Below are 22,685 nucleotides of genomic sequence, written 5' to 3'. Positions count from 1 at the left end.
CAGAATAAGAAATAATGGTAAATGACAAAATAGTGAAAGACAGAGGTGTGAATAAGGCCACAAAAGTTACCATTGTCAAAGCAATGATCTTTTTAGTAGTGATGAATGGATGTGAAGGAGGATTATTAAGAAGAGAAACAGAAAGTGAATTGATTCATTTGAATTATGGACATGGAGAAGACTTAAGAATCCCATAGGCTGCATGAATGACCAATAAGATGGTTTTGGTATAAAGACAAAATGCTCCTTGGAGGCAATGATCACTAAACAGAAGTTGATATACTGAAAGTACTACATGTGCAGATGAATCATTGGAAAAGGCAAAAATTGAGGGAATGAGAAGAGGAAAAACCACAAGAGTTGGAAGGTTCACATCCAACTCTTGTGGATGGATGTGATCAAGTTGAACTTACAATCACTGTAAGAAAGGACAAGCAGCTGAGTGAGATGGAGAGCCTTTGTTAAAAAGATCAACAAGAGTTGAAAACGACTGAATGTCACATAACAATATAATGTGCATATATGTATCACCCATACTAAAGAATAAATACTATTTAAAGTGCAACAAATAAAATCAACACAAAGTTAGTGTACACATCCCTCTTTAATGATGTAGTTATTATTAAGAGAGATCTCCACAGGAAGTCAGGGACTCATTGAGGAAGGCCACATACTACACACATTAGCTATCATACATATTCTTGAATTCATTCACACTGTTTGCACACACAACACCCAATGGTCATCCATTCCAATCAGGCACCATTATGAAGACAAACTGAGAATTTGTAGACTGCAGCCACTAGCAAACAGGAGAGAAAGGGGTGATGTGATTGAGACTTACAAAATTTTGAAAGGGTCATACAGGATTTCTCTTGTAGGAATGCTACTTAGTAGCATTCATTCCCAGCTTCTAATGATGCTCTCATCCTTTCCCCACCCTCCATAAAATGAAAAATTCCATCAAGAGAAATCCTGTATGACCCTTTCGAAATTTTGTAAGTCTAAATCACATCACCCCTTTCTCTCCTGTTTGCTAGTGGCTGCAGTCTACAAATTCTCAATCTGTCTTCATAATTAGTATTCCACAATCCTGATATCATTTTTAATACTCCCCTTTGCACTCTCTCTCTCTCTCTCTCCACTGTATCAGAATCACAACAGAAACTAGAAGACCACACTTGCACATAATAGTTCAAGTGAGGCCTTATCAAGGCCTTGTAAAGAGGCAAAATGACATCCTTATCTTTATATGTGAAAGTTCATTTCTGCATTGCAATCAACTTTTCAGTTGTATTTACAATCTTCGTTACATGGCCTCAGAACTCCAACTTACTATCTATTAACACTCCAAGATCCCTAAGCCTGATCAATTTCTTCTAGCATAATAACACCAATATAATAGGACATTGGATATCTAATCACGCCAAAGCGATTGACTTTACACTTCCTGACATTGAACTGACATACATTTTCTCGTGCCCATAATTCCAGCCTATTCAAATCATTCTGGAAATATTCCATATCAGAAGCATTCCTGATTACCCTACCTATCTTTGCATCATCACCAAATAGCTGTATGTCACATGTCAATTCCTTCCCAATGTCATTAATATACAGATTGAATAACAGTGGACCAAGGACGGATCCTTGTGGTACACCACTACTTACTTTAAATCTTGCAGACTCGCATCCCCCTGTATTAACACTTTTCAATATCTGTCAGTCAGCCATCCTCTCATCCACACTAATTTTTTATAATCCAAACCCATAATCTCCAATTTATGCATCTTCCATGTTGTATTCTGTTCAAAAGCCTTAGCAAAATTCGAAAGTACCATGGTGTATCCATTCCCCTTGTCTAGTTCAATGGTAACATTATTATAGAATGTGAGTAAGTTGCTAAAAGGTGACCTTCAATTAGTTAACCCATGCTGTTCATTGTGAAGTAGAGATTCACTGTCAACCCATTTCTGAATGCAAGCCTTAATCAATTTTTCGAAAATCTTCACCAGCACTCTTGAGATACTGATTGGTCGATAGTTGAATATATCATCACCCTTGTGCAATGGGATTACCATACATTCTTTCCATTCCTGCAAAATCTTCAATTTTCTGAGACTCAAATTATATAGCTTGGTCAAAGGAATAGTCACTTCAGCTGAACACTTTTTTAGCACCCATGTTGATATCCCATCGGTCCCTATTGCTGAATTCTGATTCAGCTTGTGCAACAGCTCTAATACCTTGTTCTCCTACACTAGAGTTTCTCCATCCAGTGAAGAGTAAGAAGTGAACTCAATGTTGCATACACCTGGTTGATAGCTTTTAGCAAAATGGGCACTCATTAGTTAAAAATCCTCTTCTGCATCTGTCACCTTCACACCATCTGCTTTCAGAAGAGTTATTCTTTCATATTCATTCTTTCTTTCTTTTACTTGCATGTCGATAGAATTTTTGTGGGTTGTCTTTAGCTTGCAGAGCTAGTTTATTTCATGCTCAGACTTAGCTTTCCATACAACAGTTGTGACTATTCTAGCATGCTGCTTATAATTTTCATAACAGATGTCATCCTTATGCATATGGTATTCCTTCCACATCATCCTTTCTTTAATGAATCTCTTGCTTAATAAGATTGCACATCCATTTGACTCCTATCCTATTTATCTTTCAAACTCTAAGGAGACATTCTGATATTGCATTATTCATGTAATTTTTAAATGCTTCCCATCCAGCAACTGATATCATTCTGCTGAACTCAGTATACTCTTCAATTGGCCATAATTTCCTGCTTTGTAGTTCAGCATGTAACCTTTTCTGAATGGAACATTCATAAACTTAGTCACTTCCCAAGTGAATACCACATGATCACTGTCATAACCCAGAGGCAGAATAGTCATGTCTTTAATTGAAAGATCCTCTGAAACTATAATCAAATCTAACACTCTTTGACCTGTAATTCCTTCTATCACATACTGCTTGAAGAAGTTGTCTTGCAACACTCAATAAATTCAGTTTGTTTCAATCAAGATTTTACTACTACCCAATCAATAGTTAGATAATTAAAGTTTCCCATTATGATCATTACTAGCAACCGACCCCACCATGTCTGTAACGATACCCTACTATGTAATTGATCTTGTTAGATTCCACCCCGCAGCAGATGGCTTCAAATTCACTTCCACGTGAAACACTATTACTAGTACTACAATCATAGGTCTCAACACTAACCAGATTCAAGTCATTTGATATCATTAGCAGACACCCCCTCCTCTCCTATCCTGTCTATCCTTCCTGAAAATACTGTACCCTTTACATTGATATTGAGTGTATGTTGGATTCTGATAGCCAGGTCTCACTAATGCCTACAATCTGAGGTCCCAACATATTGATCAAGGCAACAACATACAGTATTTATATACTGTATATGACACTAATAGAAAGATATTATAGTACCACGTGCAAGTAGGCTGGGCTAGTAAAGTAACTGCCCTAGTGCTTCAACATAAAGACTCTGCTAACTACTCAAAAGAAGTCTAAAATGAAGGTCACCAAGCAGCCAAGTCAACTTCTATGTAAATAATGTCCTGCAAAAAGTGTGGTGAGATGAACATGTGACAAATAGGATAAACTTCTGCTGATGGTGTAGGCAGAGATTACACCATACTGTGGAATATCAAAAACCAAAAATAAATAACCAAATAAAAAGTAAAAGACAATAACCATATCAAAAGCAGTGAAATGAAGTAAGGTAAATTCCTTCCCAAAGGAATTTATCTTATTTCTTTAATGCTCACAATTTAGTCATTCGAACAAGGGTAAGATGCACCTAATTTCCACATGGAACAAATCAATCACCAAAATTTCAGGACTACAAAAATGTAAACAGCACAATAACATCAATGTTGAAGAGGTATTTAGAATAACTCACATATAAAATTGAAACTAGTGAGCATAATGGAACACAAGAATAAAGAACTGAAAAGAGGCAAATATGCTTAAACCTCAAATAGAATATACTGCAGAAAGAAAAATAAAATAAAAAACATAGATACAGTGCTTACTAAAAGAAAAGATAAAAGATGTAAGCTAATACCGTCAAGTGGCAACCTGAGAACCACAGATCATGATTACATCAGGTATGCACCAATTATTTTCTCTTTCATTTACTAATAATATAACTCAATCTTTTCGGCATATGCAATTTCTACTTTTTTGATGATCCCGAATTATTTTTTAATAAAATTCTAAACATATCTACTGCCCTCACTTTTTTTAATGTAAAATTTTCCAAACTTCTTTTCAATGATACAAATATTAAATTTGATTTCTCTGTTGCAGGTGTTAACAATGGTCATTGTAATTATGTTTGCATGTGAGAACAGATTATCAAGGCTAATGAGGGAAGGAGGAGATCCTGAATACTTCTGCTAGACTCAAAGAACAACTGCACATAAGTGAAATATATACATACACAAAACTTGCAATAAACACATAAGTTAATGCAAGTTTAGTGTTTTAGAAGTTTAGTCAATTGAACAATAAGCTTCTGGGTACAAGTGTGAATCCGATTCTTAACAGAATATAATAAATATATGATACACAAATTTAGATTAAAAAAATTAAGTTTTGATTTACATGAAGTTGCAAAGTTTGTAAAGCTCCACTAATATGAAAATTTTTGATAAGGTATATGCAATTTTTTTATGCACATTTAATTTAATCTCTCTATGAATGAATGCAAGTTTTAAAATTTTTTAATCTTTGATGCACGATGTAGAGATGTCTGAAATAAACCTCTCTACCAGCTAATGTGAAACAAATACCAGAACTATCCTATGATTTTTCAAGGATAAAAATATGACCAGTTTTCAGTCTCATCTTTAATTACACTGTGCTCCTGTTAATCTCTTACTGATAGAACCATTAATGGATTAACAGTAAACAGAGTTGCAATAATTAATAACACCTGACTTATAATAAACTGCTGTTCATTTCCTGTAACGAAAGCATCTTTTAATATTTTGTTTTACTTTTGTGTACTCAAAGAGACCCAAATTAATTTCACATGTAAATCAAATACAAAATCGGTTGTCTTCAATACAGTTTATGTCCCCATCCTCACCTATGGTCATCAGAGCTGGGTAATGACCGAAAGAATGCAGATATGAATCTAAGCGGCTGAAATGAGGTTCCTTCGGGGAGTTGCGGGGCTGACAAGACTCAGAGTCAGAAGCTCTGCAATTCAGGAAATCCTCAATACTCAACCGCTGCTTCTCCATGTTGAGAGATCACAGTTATGATGGTAACGGCACCTGGTCAGAATGTCACAAGAGGCTCCCCCAGCATGCCCTCTTTGCCAAGCTAGAGAGTTGGAGGCCACATGGAAGGCCAAGAATTCGCTGGATAGATTATATCCAAAACCTTGGGTGGACACGTCTGGGCCTTGAAGATGGACGGATGGTAAATCAAATAAATTAAACCTATTTTGGAATATGATCAGAAAGCAATTACAGCAATAAATTTACTTATGGAAATATTTGTAATACTTTATATTCTTCAAATCAATGCAATAGAAGTTATTTAATTCAGTTTCTTTCATTTTACAGAAAATTTCATTAAATATTTATGAAAAATGTTTTCATTATCAAATTTCTGATATATACCCTAAATGGGTGTACAGGATACGTAATAGTAATAATGTAACTTTTCATCTTGTACTAACTTCCTATCAACAATTTTCCTCCAAATTAGTCGGTCAGAATTCCAGTCTCTTCCCAGAAATTATTTTTCTATCTCTTAAGGCACTTCTACCTGAATTGAACCACTTAGATACTGATCTTCCTCTGGGCTTTTCCTGGCACCAAACACTTGTTTTGTTAACCATTCCTTTCCCAATCTGTTTAAATGACCATACTACATGAGTTAGCTCTGCTAACACATTCTTGAGGTTTTCAAATAAAATAAAAATAAATCCTTCAACAGCTTTTATTTCAAAGGGAGTAGGCAGACCTTTCAACCTAACTTATTTTGAATATCAAGTGGGTCGAATGCATTCACCTTTCAGCCATCACTAATAGTGAGCTCAAGGCAACAAAATTTTCAAGGAGAAATTATGGCAGACAAGTGCCACTATCTCTTAAGTCTTAAATCCATTGACAGATATATGTATGAAATAGTTCTGTGGTTCAATTTTTGAACTATAGTGTACCAAACCTGAGTTTCCAGGAGATTTAAAAAAAAAACTACTTGTCAATGCCAAAAGTGAACTCACTAACTAGAGAACTAAATGAAGAAAGGTCCATGAAAAGTTTTTCTAGTTTCTAGTTGAATGACTAGAATCAAACTTATGAAAGTGAATACCATTCCTACCATTCCCATACAGGAATATTAGACAGGAATATTTATAAAAATATGATTTGAACTTTTTTTTTTTTTTTCACAAAATTTCCAAATACGACTGACTCCCTATAGCAAACACCACTATAACAAATTTATTATTAGTATTATTGCATGGGCACCTCCATGGAGTGCTAAAGACTTGTCTTGGGAGACCCAAACTATTCACAATAGCTATCATACCTCTTCTTGAAATCATTAACAGACAGGGCAATCACAATTGATGCTGGCAACCCATTCCATTCATTCACCACTCTCCTAGTAAAATATCTAATCCTCACACACTTGCCAACCACACTCTTACCCAATTTCCAGCAATGAACGCTTGTCTTGCCCTCACCTCTCCACCAAGTGCTGACATATTTCCTCTGTATTAATCCTATAAAATCTTTTAAGTAACTTAAATGTTTCTATCATATCCCCTCTTTTTTGCTTATCAAGAACTTTTGCAACCCCCAAACTCTCAATCTATCCTCATATGGAGGGGAGCATTCCATAGGCCACTCATCTCTGGATCCTTTCCACCACTTCTTCATCCCCAAGACCAGGTAACCAGATGGTGGCTGTATCAAGACTATAAAGAGGAAGTAACTCCCGAATCTCTGCTTGCTAGTGTATTCTTCAATAACCAAGTAATACCGTGAGCTACACTGGCTACTAATCAACATGCCATCTAAACTTCAACTCTCTATTTACTACAACTACTACACCCAAATCTCTGGCTGCATAATTTGTCTAGAGTACAGTTCACTCAATGTGGTACACAGCTTGCAATCTTTTTATCCCAAAATTAAGCCAGCCTGCAGGTCGAATGGTTAGCGTATCCGTTCTCTAGCCAAAAGGCTGTGGGTCCGAATCCTGCCATTGGCATGGATGTTTGTGATTGTCTTTGGAAATATTAGTGGTAGGTGGGCAGTAGATGGCGTTGGTGTAGTTGCAGTCAGGTGGTGGATTGAGCGGCAGAGGCAGAATTGTGGAGCAGGTGTCTTCCCTTGATGAGTCTGGATTTCCTAAAAGGTGTCTAATAATAATAATAATAAAAATGCATAACTTGACACTTTTCTGCATTAAACTGACATACATTATGTTAACTCAGTCCATTTAAATGATCCTACAACTTTCTACATCACCTTAACTAATACCCTATCCAACTTTGAATCATCAGCAAGCAATGTTTCTTTCCAAATTATTTCTTATATCATTTATATACAAATTCAATAGCAATAGTTCAAGCACAAAGCTTTGTGGCACACCACTAGTCACCTATTTTCTCCCAGATTCTGCTCTTACACACACTACTTTTTGATATCTGTCCATCAGCCATTCTCATATCCATATCACCAGCCTCACATTCATCGCAATTGGTTCCAGTTTGCATAACAGAGTTCCATGTGATATCCTGTTAAATGTCTCTGCAAAATCCAGCATTATCATCATGTAGCCATTACCTTTATCCAACTCAGCCGTCACTATAATAAATTTTTTGAACTTTACTAACACCACTCCTGAGATACTGATTGGTCTATAATTTGCTACAGCAGACTTAGATCATCCTTGATGCAAAAGATGTTTGCAGTGCATTGGAAATAGTCAAGGGGTATCTGAAGGAAGCAATATCAGACTGTATTCTCAAGGTCAAGAGGATAAGTCAGGTATTTGTTAGATGTATGAGTAGCATGATTAAGCATGAGCTGCAAAAAAAGAAAATGTTATAGAGGGTATATAAGGAGAAGGGTGACAAGCATTGTAAGGAAGGCAAAATCAGATTATGAGAAGAAACTATTCGAGCAGGGCAAAGTAAATCCCAGAGTTCTTTCATTATATTGCAAGTAGCAGGAAAAATGACTGTGAAAGGGTTACTTTAATGAGAGCAGATGGTAGACAGGTGAAAGAGACAAAATAGTAAAGCTACTGAGTCACCACTCTGCAAGGGTATATCATCCAAGTGAGGATACTATTGTGGCAGAGGTGACAGGGACTGATGTGAAAACAGAGGGTGATGAATTGGAGGTTATTTAGGATATTGCAGAATCTGAATGCAAATGCAACTGTGGGATTAGATGGGATATATGCTAGCATTTTACAAGAACGTCAAGAGAAATGTTGATGCCTTTGACTAGGTTGTTGAATTTAAAACTCAGCTCTGGCAAAGTCCCATGGGAATTTGCCAGAGCTGGCAAGGTGGCCTTGCAGTGTGAAACCACTTAGTAGAAGACTGAGTGGATTAAAAAGTTCTTGTTTGATCTCTACAGCAGTTTCTAGACCATGTTAAAAATATATGAAAAAATCAAAAAAATACAAAATCAATATAAAAATATTTAAAAAATTTCCTTAACCCATCCACAGTATGAATGTACAAAAAACTCTTCTTGACTGAATTTCCATGTTTCACTCCTCCCAAGTCAAGACCATGTGATCTCTCCCTGCAACTGAAAACAATGTAGTCAAATTAGTTATTGACAGGCTTTCTGATCCCTAACCAGATCCAAGACTCTCATATTCAGAGTCCTGTCCATCACATGCTGCTTCAATTATCTCTCAGTAAGTGTACAAATTCTATTTCCTTCCAGTCACATGATCAGTCCTCTTCCTGGTCTATGTCTCAGAAGATAAAGTCCTCTATATTGTGACTTACACTTTGTATACTAATGTACTGATGTATGTTTTCCACATCATGTGGTGTATAGCAGCAACCAATTTTACATTTTATCCTATTGGCCTCAATCTCACATCAGACTGCCCTCAAAAGAACTGCCATCTGCCCGACTCCTACTCCTCTTGACTTCAATTCATCTGCTGTCATCAATAGTATCACCTCCCAATCCTGTCTACTCTATTATCCTTGCAAATACTAAATCTATCATATTCTATCCCTGCAACCATGTCATCTGCTGTTAGCCAAGTCTCACTAATACTAATGTCTATAACTTGTGGCAAGATTAAACTAACCAATGTCAAAAAACTCCCGCCTATTTCTGATAATTCTAACATTAGTATATGGAAACTGTAGCATTCTCTTGGAACCTCCAATCACATTTACAACTTGAATTGATCATCCCATTTGATACTGTTATCTAAGAGACTAGATTCCACATTTTTTGTTCATTCACACAAATATTTACTTCACATACAATCATCTGCATTCACTCTAATCTCGTTACTTTTCCTGACTTGGAACTTCCACACTCTCAGCAAACAAAGCTCTTTAGATACCTAACTCCAAATCAATCCAAATACAGTCTATCAGCATTACACAAATCCTTCTGTCCATCAAACTCAGACCATAGGTCCACAAACTCTACATCGTTCCTTCTGCACAACCTGTATACTGATTCATTAGTTATCATTCTCCTCCTCAGTTCATATCTATCATATCTTGTCAGCAGATTTACAAACTTTACCCTCTTGCTCTTCTTTTTTGCTTCTTCCAATAACTCTTTCACATCCTCCTTCATACAACACATCTTAAGCACCAACCAAAACAATTAATTCTTTCACTTTGCTTTTCTGCATTCTGAAAGCATCAATATTATTATTTTCACACCAGAGAAACATTGTAGCTGATTACAGCAACAAGATATTATAATAATAAAGATTAAATGGAAATATTTTTCCAGCTTTTGGGAGAGCTACATGGAATATCAGACAAAGAAGCCTACTGATTTCAGAATGAAAAATACAAATCATTTTGTGAATACTCAATTCTGAAACCAGTCCAACTCCTTTTAGATATACTGCCTGTAATTTTTCAGATGCTGCCACACCCACAGAAAAGAAAACCAACCTGATGAGAATTGACACCATGTGCACAATGAAAAAAAATGCAAAAAAAATGAAGAGTTTTTAAACTCTCATGAAGGAACTGTTATTTCTAAAAGATAGATGGATCAAATTCCTAATGGGACTAAGATTGGAAGATGGACTTAAAATGACAGAAAAAAAAGTCAGGTGAAGACTAATACATCAGGTCACAAGTCCTTAGTCATGAGGACAGCGACTAAAATTTATTTTAAAAAATTAAAATTTTTAATTTCTTAAAATATCATTAAGGTATAATATAAAATAAAAAAAAGAGAAAAGAAATTAGATATTTTTGGTCAAGTGTCTCTCAATGCTCTTAGAAAATCAGTTAATTCTCCTAACTCTAGGAATGCAGTCAGATATAGCTTTCTTCTGACATCCTTTGACTAATTCCTATACAAGGGTCGTCTGAAAAGTTCTCAGTTTTCACCATAGATGACAACACTATTGGCAAGAGATTTTTTTTTACGTTGGTACATCTGTCATAAGCATCCATGTGAAATTGCAAGTCATTCTATCAAGTAGTTTATTTTATACAGCTGTCATGAAGCAAAAGTGGTGTCTGTATCCCTTGACATGAATAAACTTCAATATCGTGCGATTATAAATTCTTTGTAAGAGAAGATTTAACAACAAAAGAAATTCATTTGAAGCTCATAAAAGTTTATGGGCACTCTTCTCCTTCGTTTTCGACAATTAAGAAATGCGCTGCTGAGTTTAAATGTGGCCGTACCAGCCTTGAAGATGATCCATGTGAAGGACGTCCAAAAAGTGTAACAACCCCAGAATTCATTGATCAAGTGCATGAAATTGCTGAGACTATAGGTATTTCAAAAGAACGTGTAGGATATATTTTGCATGAAGAATTGCATATGGAAAAGCTTTGTGCAAGATGGGTGCTGCACTTGCTCAGAGCAGATCAAAAATGCACTCACATGAAAATCTCTGAACAGTGCTTGGAGCGTTTTAACAAGAATAAAACTCATTTTATGTGTCGATTTATTACTATGGATGAGACTTGGATTCACCATTACACACTAGAATCCAAAGAGCAGCACCAAAGAAGACAAAGTCGGATCCATCAGCAGGAAAGGTCATTGCATCGATGTTTTGGGATGGTAAATGCATTTTGTTTATTAATTATCTGGAAAAGGGTAAAACAATAACCAGGGAATATTATTCCAATCTTTTAACCAGACTAGATGAAAAAATTTGTGAGAAAAGACCTAGTTTGCAGAAGAAAAAAAATCATCTTTCATCAGGACAATGCACCTGCCCACAAGTGTTTTGGCAATGGGAAAATTAAGGGATCTTCACTATGAATTGTTAGAAAATCCACCATATACCCCAGATTTGGCTCCCTTTGACTTCTATCTCTTCCCAAAACTAAAACTCTTCCTCACTGGTCAGTGTTTTTCTTTGATTCAAGAGGTGATTGCAGCTGTAGAGGGGTATTTTGCAGATCTTACTGAGAACCACTACAGAGACAGGATAATGGCGCTGGAGCATCGCTGGAATAAATACATTAGTCATCTCATCTTCCTTTTTCCTCTTTTAACCTTGCAGTGTCGAGGGTTAATTAATCATCGGACCTCAAACCGTTCCCAGGATAAGGTGGTCAGCCCTATGCCCTAGTGTATTCTATGTCTGTAATGTTTAATGTTGAGTTCTCAAGGCCGGTTTGCCTGCTTTGTGGGATGAAAATCCCCATGATAAACTGGGAGGAAAAACCCTACTGTCCACACCCAAGACCGGCTAACTTGGCTATGGCTGAGGAAGATCCAACAGCTCCTCATGTCACTGATGGGAATCGAACCTAGGACATTCCTTCCCCAGGCATAGGGTCTTAAGGAAGATTATGTTGAAAAATAAAAATTATTTTGGAATTATAAATTCATTTTTTCATTGTTAGGCCGAGAACTTTTCAGACCACCCTCATACATTGCTGATTACTCGACCAGTTTCTCATGGTAGGCACTGTCTCAAACTGCCTTCTCAGATTATTATTATAATTACCTGTCCTTTAGTTCCACATATGCTCCTCCTTAATCAAAGCTCTTACAAAGCCCCTCCATAGTGCAATTAGAAGAACAATGGTGCACTGTAACCTTCAGTTGGAAAAGGCTTAAGTTCAATTCTTGTTGTGATGAGAGGAATATTTATATCGGCTTTTTCAAATGACGGTGAATTAGCCAATCTCATATGAAGGTAGTAGGAGGTTTTCTCCCCTCCTGGAAAGTTGGGTTTTTCATCCCACATACAGACAAATCAACCTTGAGAACACATGCAATTTATAGATTAAAAATATTAGTGGTGGTCGTGGTAAGTAGATGGCATAGTGTATAGATGATGATAGCAGTGGTTCTGTGTAGTTAGTGGATTAAATGGTGGAGAAAGTTGTAGTTCAGAGTGCCCTTCCTCAATAAGTCCTTGGAAGCATCACATAATAATAATGTGTCACCTCCAATGTCAAAACTAATGACAACTTTTATTAATTGAAAGCATAATGGTCAACTCATTATGGACATACTATTACCAGATCCTGCATCCTTGTACCACAAGTTTCATCAAGTGCTGCTTAAGGTAGTTATTCCAGTAATTCTATAAATTCATTTTCCCTCATCTTACATGTTTTGTCCTCACTCCACTCTATATCCCCATAGTTGAAATCATCCATAATGCTAGTCTTCCTTGTATCCATTAGACCAGCGCTTCCCAAACTGTGGGCCGCGGCCCCCTGGGGGGCCGTAGGTTTTGCTGAGGGAGGCCGTGAAATAATGAAAACAAATTTAAAATGTTTTAAGACTAAGTAGATTTTTCTTATCTTAAAAGAAACGTATTTAACTTTTATTATTTTTTTTTGTTATTTTTTATATTTTAATGGAAAAATTCACACATTCGTGTTGGTTCACAAACTTTGCTTCCTGCGTATTTCAGCGCTTTATGAATATTAGTAAATGTATGCTTATTCATATGTTTCATTTCAAAGCAGTGGTTAATAGTATTTACTTTGAATGCTCTCCGGGGAAGCTCCAAATCTTCCTGTCCCTTTCATCACGCGCTCGGAATCGGGGACTGTTGATATTGACTATATACATATCAAAACTCGTTTTATATTATCACTGTCATCCGAGCTAGTTTTATGTTACCAATAAAGGTTTCGCATATACTTCACACATGAAAAAAAGCTTAAACAGGTTCACGTGGGGAGATAGTAACTTGCTTGCAGTGGAAAACAACACGCCCTCCCTAAAAGCCGCTATATTGCAGAGGCAATAAAACAAGTACTTTTATTATGCCAGTGAATAAGGCATGAGCAGTCTGTGTAATATATTTCTCAGCAAATAGTGCAATTAGAGACAACTGGATAAAAACACTAATTAATGAATCACGTGTCCCCCTCATACAGAAACTATGCTATATAGACTGAAACAAAACCATATGTTGCATGGGCAAACACAGATCTAACTAAAATCTATTGTTATTAATTAGAGGTGTGTGATTTCGATTTCCCAAGGCAGCAATAAAATTCAACCGAACGTGTTAAAATTCGTAAAAGTGTTAAAACTAAGTAATATATATATAATGAATGTTATGGCAGTTTCACATATGGAATTCGGTTGAAGAGAGTTAGCATTTCAACTCAATTGTCAGCTATGCTTTTATCTTTCGGGTGCGCGATTTTTTGTTAATACCGCCCCAATCATATCTACGTTTTAATAACCTGCCTTTGCTGTCTGTTTCGCGTTAGGCTTAATTACTGTAAAGGGAGAAAAGTCAAAAAAGAGAAAAATGTTCCTGGTCCGGGGATTCCCTTATTCAGGTAATATTCATTCATTTCATGTTGTTAGTCTGTGGTGTGCCAGTATCGGTAAGTGGTGATATTATTTGATCTATTCTACGTTAAAAATTTAACCCTGAGATGGATAAGTGGCTGATCAAAAAAAAATCCAGCAAACAATCAGAAGAAGCAGAAACAGACTCAAAAAAAAGACAGTATTTCATATTTTACCAGAACAGTCCACGTCATCTTCAGCATCAAATGGTAAGATGCAAAAAATGTCGCATGAAAAAATTCGAAAATACGATCCTTCTTATTTGAAATATGGGTTTGTACCATCATATAATAATCCAAACAAACCTATGTGTGTAATCTGCTGTAAACAGTTATCAAATGATTGCATGCGACCCGGAAAACTTTGTCACCATTTAGATACTGTTCATGGGGAATATAAGAGTAAGACAATTGAGTTTTTTTCAAAGAAAGGCTGAAGAATTTAAACGACAAACTAAATGTTTTTCAAAGCATGCTAAACTGAATGATAAATTAGTAAAAGTATCTTTCGAAATTGCTTTGTTAATTGCAAAAACAAAGAAACCTCATACAATTGGTGAAGACCTCGTCTTACCAGCAGCAATAAAAATTTGCGAAACTATCTATGGTTCCGAAATATCAGAACCTTTAAAAAAAATTCCGGTGTCTAATAACACAATTAAAAGAAGAATAGATTGCATTGCCGATAATATCATGTCTACATCAATTTCATGAATCAAACAAAGTAATGCATTTGCCATTCAGCTTGTGAATCCACGGATAATACAAAGGACGCTAATTTAATGGTTTTTGTTAGATACCTCTATAATTTTCAAATTCATGAAGATCTACTGTTTTGCAGAAATCTTTCCGGTACAACCAAAGGAAAAGATATATTTGAAAAAGCGAATAATTTTTTTTAAAGAATATGAACTTGATTGGCAAAAGTGCATCGGGATTTGCACTGATGGTGCCGCAGCTATGACGGGGAGAATTTCAGGTTTTGTAGCAAAAGTAAAAAAAGTTTATCCAAATGCATGACATGTTCATTGCCTTATCTATAGAGAAAACTTAGTATTTCGACAAATGGAAGAATCGCTGAGTAAAGTGTTATCAGAAGTTTCTACTGTAGTTAATTATATAAAAAGTAATGCTACTAATTCAAGACTGTTTCGTATTTTATGCCAAGAGATAGATTCCAATTACGACACTCTTTTATATCACACAGAAGTAAGGTGGTTGTCCCGCTGAAAAGTTCTAAAACGAGTTTTAATATTGAAAGATGAACTACGAATTTTTCTTCTTGATAAGAATCCCATGTAGCATCTCATTTTTGTGATCAAAATTGGTTGTGTTTCATTTCTTATCTGTCGGATTTTTTCGAAAAAGTTAATGAATTGAATCTTTCTCTGCAAGGAAAAAGCACCAATTAACATTGATGCTTTTTCCTTGCACCAATGTTTAATGTTAACAATATTAACATTAAACATTAAATTGCAAGCATTTCAAAGTAAACTTTCTGTGTGGTTAAAAAGTTTTAAGGATAATAAAACGGAAATGTTTACTTCTCTTCATAAATATGTTAAAGAAAATATTTTACTATCAACAGAAAAGGATAATAATTAACCACCTCACAAATTCTATGTTTTTTTTGAAAAATATTTTCCTAATTTGAATGAAGATAAAGAATATGATTGGATAAGAACACCATTTGCTCCTTCTCTACAATTTAGCAATCTTCCATGGTCATCCCAAGAAGAACTAATTAATATGAGAGCAGATTCGACCCTCGAATCAGAATTTCTTAACAGTGATTTATCCGAATTTTGGATTCGACGACAAAAAGAATGTTCATCATTAGCAAAAGCAGCCTTAAATATGTTAATTCCTTTCGCATCTACATACCTTTGTGAAACAGCATTTTCATCGTTATTGGTAATTAAAAATAAACATAGGTCCTGCTTATCAATGGAAGAATTGGAAAGAAATCTAAGAATAGCAATTTCAAATATTTCACCTGATATTGACTATTTGTGTAGCAGTACTGAAACACATCCATCACATTAAATTGTTATTAAACTGCTTTTATGTTTTTAATTCTTTCTTTATTACTAATCGTCTTACGTTTCATGTGCTTGTGTACAATATGCAAATGTACAATAACAATATATCTATCTATATAAAAATCTGAGATAATGTGCCATGTCAAATGTGTATGTAAGATGCTAAAAATGTAATATTTGCATTTGATTTTTGCAATGTTCGCTGCATATATTTTTGGATATAAATTATAAATTAGTATTGAATATAAATACAATAAATATTATAATAATATATGTCTCAATTATGATTTTTTTTCGAGGGGGGGGCCGTGAAATATTTTAATTTTTATAAAGGGGGCCCTGACATCCAGAAGTTTGGGAAGCACTGCATTAGACAGTTCAGTCTTCAGATGATCCCAGTCTGCAGCAGCACCCAATTGTATATTTTGTCCCATTAAACTCTCGCACTACACAGCCTCGATCCTATTTCCTGTATTACTCATATTACAACCACAAGAGATTTTGATCATTTGTAGTACACACCAGCCATTCTTATCTTATTTGTCCTCCCTGAAATAAACTGAACCCATCTTCTGTAGCCAGAGAATGGGTCTTGATTTCACACAATGCACACAGGTGATAGCTAACTACCAAACTGATGACTGTTCAGGAAACTCTTAAAACATAATCAATTCAAATAAGAAGCTACAAATGAATCGTGAACCAAATACCCCTCCCTATTTCCACATTTTTATGTAACAACCCAGAATAATTTCTCTGAGTCTGGAGATGACAGAGAGACCAAGAAAAGAAAACTTTTGACAGACAACTAGTAATTAAATCATAATTGTATTGCACCATCATAGGAATGAATAAGCTATAATGGTCCAATATAATGCCTTTCTGTTTACAAAACATTTTTTGTGGTTAAAATTTTTATTGCATGACTAATTATAGGAGTAGAAATGGATTTAATTTTGCAAACTTCCTAAATAAACTTCCTAAGTTGCTAGGTTTGAACTTACCCAGACAAACTGGTGGTGCAGAGGCAGGTCTTCCACCAAGTTTCAATTTTAATTGTTTCTTTTTTTTCAGATGCCACTGGAGAGCTAATGATTTCTGTTGAGTTACATTATCTTCTTTCATTTTTTCAAGTCTGAATCCAATTTTCTGATTTCTGAAATTATAATTTTTTTTTTCATTAACATTTCATATGTATTTCCAAGTGGGAAAATTTTTATCAGAGATAATTCCTTAAGCCTAATACTGGATGCTTTCATATAGAGAGGAAATACTTTACAGTAAACTCTTAATTTACTGTAAACACATCATAATTTCATGTATGGTAAATTTTTCTTACTATACATTCAATTATGTGATATTAAAAGACAAATTTATTAGCAACCCAAATTTACATAAACAGAAATTCATCAAGATACTATACCTATTCATAAAACTGGAATCTGTCATGAGAGATATGGGATTTGAGGTGGTACATCCAGACTACTCTATTTGCCAAATCTGAGTCCTAGTGATTTCCATTTGTCAAAATGTGAACAAACTCGTCCAAAAGAAACTTGTTTTAATGAGGATCTGAGATTTAGAGCACCATAAGGCCAATTGTATTTTAATTCAAGGGGACTACTGTCGAAAAAAATAAATAAATAAATAAATAAATAAATAAATAAAAACATACATCTTCAAGGCTCTTTCCTAATTGGGTTGTGGGGGCAACAGCTGCAAGAGGAACTTCCAATGGTCACGATCCTCTGCCACCAAGCTCAGGTGTTCTGGTGGGATTCCCAAATGTGTCCACCCAAAGTTTTGGATATAATTTATCCAACGAGTCCTTGGCCTTCCACATGGCCTCCTACCCTCTGGCTTGGCAAAGAGGGCCTGCTGAGGGAGCTTCTTTTGTGGCATTCTGACCAGGTGCCCATACCAACGTAACTATGATCTCTCAACACGGAGAAGCAGCGGTTCAGTATTGAGGGTTTCCCAAATTGCAGAGCTTCTGACTCTGTCGAGCTTGTCAGCCCTGCAACCCCTCAAAGGAACCTCATTTCAGTCGCTTGGGTTCGTGTCTGCATTCTTTCGATCATTACCCAACTCTAATGATCATAAGTGAGAATGGGGACATAGACTGTATTGAAGACAGTCAGCTTTGCCTTCTGGCTTAACTCCTGCTTCAATACTACTGAACGGCCAAGCTCCCACAATATCGAGCTCTAAGCCAATTTGAGTATCTAGCTCTACGTCCCATTTTCCATCATTCGTGAATATGGACCCAAGGTATTTAAACTTCTCCACCTGCCTCATTGGGACTCCACTTACATGTAGAGTGCACTGGGATGGTTGTCTTGAGACCACAAATGTTTCAGTTTTGGCCACACTGATCTTCATTCCAGAGTCTGCACAAACACCTACAAACCTATCCAGGGTCTGCTGGAGGTCATATGTGGAAGAGCTAAGCAGAACTAGGTCATCTGCAAAAAGCAGACGTCCAATGCTACATCTTCCAATTCTGACACACCTTGGCTGTACCTATCAATCCGGTCCACAAATATTATGAAAAGGAATAAAATTAAAAAATCAATAGCCACATACTTATTACACACTAAAGATTGATCGACTTGCTAGTTCCAAAAAGAACTGATCTTTGCTGTAGACAAGTAGGATTTTTCTCCACAAAGGAACAATTCAAACCTTTAATATACTTAAAAATTGTGAAACTATTTCAGATAGTTCCTAAAGTTAGATAGTAACATGAAATTAGCTAGACTTATAGGAGCTACCTTAAAATACCAACAGTGGACTACATATTAATACATCTACCATGCTGCATTTCTGCAGCACAACAGATGAAAAGCCTCAAATGCAAGTGATAACGAATGCAGAATGGCTTCTTACCAATGACAAAGTTAAGGGCTAGAAGAATGTTAACAAGGATAATAATGTAATGACATTATATCAAGCATGGCTTATAAGCCAGCCATTCACTGGCTCGGCAAACAAGTGCTGACAACTCATCATAACACATTAATAATGTAATCAATTATATTAATTTCAATGTCTATTTGTAAAATTTTTGACTAAGTTTCATAGTCATTGTCAATACAAGTATAGGAAAACACAAAAAAAGAGAATTCAATTGAGAGCATGTGATATTATATTCACTATCGGCTCAAGGAGAATAGCTCCATCTGCATTAATAAATATAGAAAATAAATTACCATAAAATAATTTAATTTAATTATTTTTAAATAAACAATAAATTAATTATAAATAAAGGAAACATTCTGATATCTGATTCTGCAAACTTCCCTTGATCATTTTACATGATATGGGGTATTTGTGTTCCGAACAGAATAGTACAGTACATGTTTTGTCTACTACCAATCTCATTTTGCCTTGAGGTCTCAACTGAAATCAAACCATAGAAAATTTCACATCAGAACATGCAACTAGCAGTGATACTCTTAACCACTCAACCAGCAATGACATGCTTTTCAGTCATGCAAAACATATCATTAGATACCACTGAAATAACATAATATGAAGTTAAGATGGTTATTATATTTCATCCATCTTAACAGTTGAGTGGTTAATTATTCCTTTCCATCTTTTATCTATCTGATATCATGTTCAAAATAGTTCCTTCTTAAAAGTAGCAATATTTGCAGCCTTTTATTACTAAACATCTGTCATATATGAAATGTTCATCTTGTTCAAACTTACTTTTATCTCCTCTTAAAACCATGCAATGAATTCAAACTACAAATTTGGATCATAATCTGCTTACTGGTTATATAAAAAGGACTGTTAATACAAGTTCTTCAAAATTCTCATGTCAGTTATGCATGGCATAGGTTTCATGATCTGCATGTGTTGTAAGACCACTATCAAGGGAGATGCCTTTTTTATCAGGAGACAGTTTGCAGGTGTAGCATGGAATGAGGAGTTAGCTGGCAAAGAGATCAATGCAGCGTGGGAGATTTTCAAGAACTAACTAGTAGAAGCAATGTCTAAATGTATTCCAAGGGTCAGAAGGTTAAATAAGGTAGGTGTGAAATGGATGAATAGAGATTAAGCATGTGATACAGAGAAAAAGGGCATAAAGGAAGCAGCATAAGAGAAGTAGTGATAACCAATTCCATGAGGATTACAAAGACCAGGCAAGGCGGGTGACTTGGTTGGTAAGGGTAGCAAAAGTGAGGTACAAACAGCAGTTAGCTAATGAAGCCAAAGAGAAACCTAAGGAGTTCTTTTGATATGTAGCCAGAAAAAAAAAAAAAAAAAAAAAAAAATGATTATGGAAGGATGACATTGATTGGAGAAAAGGGTATAAAGTCAACTGTTGTGAAAGATGCAGTGGAGGTACTTAATGAACAGTTCATAAAGGTCTTTCAATCTTGTGAATGTGACTTCATGGGGAGATTGAGAGCAGTTGATGATGGGGAAGAGAGACTAAGTGAGCAAGAGGTGTATGGGGGAGTTGGGCAAAGTAGATGATAATAAGGCTGTGGGACTTGATAATATATCACCACGTATTTTCTGAAGGAAGGTGCAAGGGAGCTGATACCTGCTTTGGCATTTTTTTAATATGCTTGCATTGGGTCAAGTTCCTAAAGAGTGGAAGGAGGGCAAGATTGTGCCGCTTCATAGGGAGGTGATAGAACTTAAGCATCAAATTATAGGCCTATCTGTGTGTCAGGTGTTGTGGTTAAGTTGTTGGAGAAACTTGTGAGAACTAGGATCCAGAATTGGGTTGAAAACAATGGTATTATCTTTGATGGACAGCATGGATTTGCTAAAGGGAGGTCATGTTTTAGTAATCTACTTATTACAATAAGGTGACTGCATCCTTGGACAGATGAGAGGGATACACAGTAATATAGTTTAGAAGATTTTGCAAAGGCTTTTGATAGATTACCACATGATAAGTTGATAGTTAAACTAGCAGATGGGGTTGGATATTAGATTACTGCATTGGATTGGAGACTGGTTATCTTATAGGTATCAACAAGTTGTGTATGGGAGAGCAATATCCAGGAAAAGGAAAGTCACTAGCAGTGTGCCTTAGGGGTCTGTTTTAGTGCCATTACTGTTTAACTTGGATATTAATGATATTGGTGAAGATTTGGATGGAGATATTCAGTTGTTTGCAGATGATGCAAAGTTGGGATGAACCATGAAGAGTAGAGAAGATGTTGTGGCCTTACAAGAAGACTTGAATAAATTGAGTGATTGGGGATGGTTCAATGTTGCAAAATGTAAGGTTTTAAAATTTGCGAAACAAATACGGGATGCAAAATTTATGCTTGGTGAGTATATACTATCGGAGGTGGAGAAAATAAGAGATCTTGGAGTGATAGTGGATAAGTATCTGAAATTTAGGGGACACATTGCCAAAATTGTGAAGACAACACAAAGACTTCTGGAAATGATGCAGAGGACAACACAGACTTAGAAGTAGAGAGATTCTTGTTCCATTGTATAAGGCTTTGATTAGGCCACGCATGGACCTGTTACCGGATTTGGTCACCTGGTTTTTCAGAAGGACAAAGATATGTTGGAAAGGATCCAGAGGCAACTGACTAAGGTAGTTTCTGACCTCTGGAATGTCGAATATGAGGAAAGATTCAGAAGATGCAATTTACAGAGTGTGGTGGACAGGAGGAAGAGGGGAGATATGATAGACTTACAAGTTAGTGGTTGTTATAAGATCAATGTTGGAGAGGTTTTACAGAAAACAGTGGGAGATCAGGGGAGAACCAGAGATCATTCCTCGAAACTGTATAAAGAGGGTGTGAAAAGCAGGTTTCTTGCATGCATGGTTGTGAATGATTGGAATGTCTTGTCTGAGATTGTGGCATCTGCAAAGAATTTGAGTGTTTAAAGCACAGTATGATGAGCTGTGTGTATGATAATAGGACCTCCTAGATGAGTCTTTGACTCCATGGGATTTTGGGTGATAATAATAATAATATATAACTATTATATTCATTTTGCATTTCTATTCATCCAACTAAATTCCTTACTATATGAAGCTGAAGGAATTTCAATAAAAATTGGTATTTGTACTAAAGATCACAAATACCAATTTTGTTATCTTTAGTAAATTTCACCTTCAAATGGACCATTTTAGTCACAAAGTGAAGGAAAATGATCCAAAAGAGTGCAAAATGATATAGTGCCTACAACAATAAAGTGAATATATAGTATCCATCCCAAATGGCTTTGGGCTCCATTACTCTGATGATGATTTACAATATTATAAAAGAATGGTATTCATTATATACAGATCGAAACAGTAACCAAACTGTAATAGCATTCCATAATACAACATATTATAAACAGGCCAGTGGCATTAAATGCTCATAAGTTGTTTCTCATACAAGCCTGTTAATAAGAAAATAACTTCAACAGAAGACTTGTTAATGAAGATATGAGCCATTTGTGTAAGTAGTGCACTAGAAAATGAAATGTGGCTGTTAGAAATATGACATTTATATATAAAATTTAAGCTAGAATATTACTACATATTTTATGTTTCTCAACACCACATATTTTTCTCAAGTTCAGGTGCAAAATTCACCTTCTGATCTTTTTATGATTTTCTCACATTA

At 35.6% G+C, this 22,685-nt stretch overlaps 1 protein-coding gene across 1 annotated transcript in view; it reads right to left on the bottom strand.

The window, feature by feature from the left end:
• The window catches only part of LOC150098039 (torsin-1A-like), a 71,524-nt gene that overhangs the window by 43,573 nt on the left and 5,266 nt on the right, over window positions 1-22,685 (bottom strand). Inside the window, exon 2 of the mRNA XM_090406408.1 lies at window positions 17,082-17,233. Coding sequence (XP_090262534.1) covers window positions 17,082-17,202 — 121 coding nt within the window. The 5' untranslated portion in view covers window positions 17,203-17,233. The remainder of the gene's footprint in view (window positions 1-17,081; window positions 17,234-22,685) is intronic.

The sequence above is a fragment of the Typopeltis vanoorti genome, chromosome 16, assembly GCF_054136105.1.
Source record: "Typopeltis vanoorti isolate ZY-2024b chromosome 16, IOZ_Tvanoo_1.0, whole genome shotgun sequence".
NCBI lineage: Eukaryota > Metazoa > Arthropoda > Arachnida > Uropygi > Thelyphonidae > Typopeltis > Typopeltis vanoorti.
This window is presented reverse-complemented; position numbering and strand designations above follow the sequence as displayed.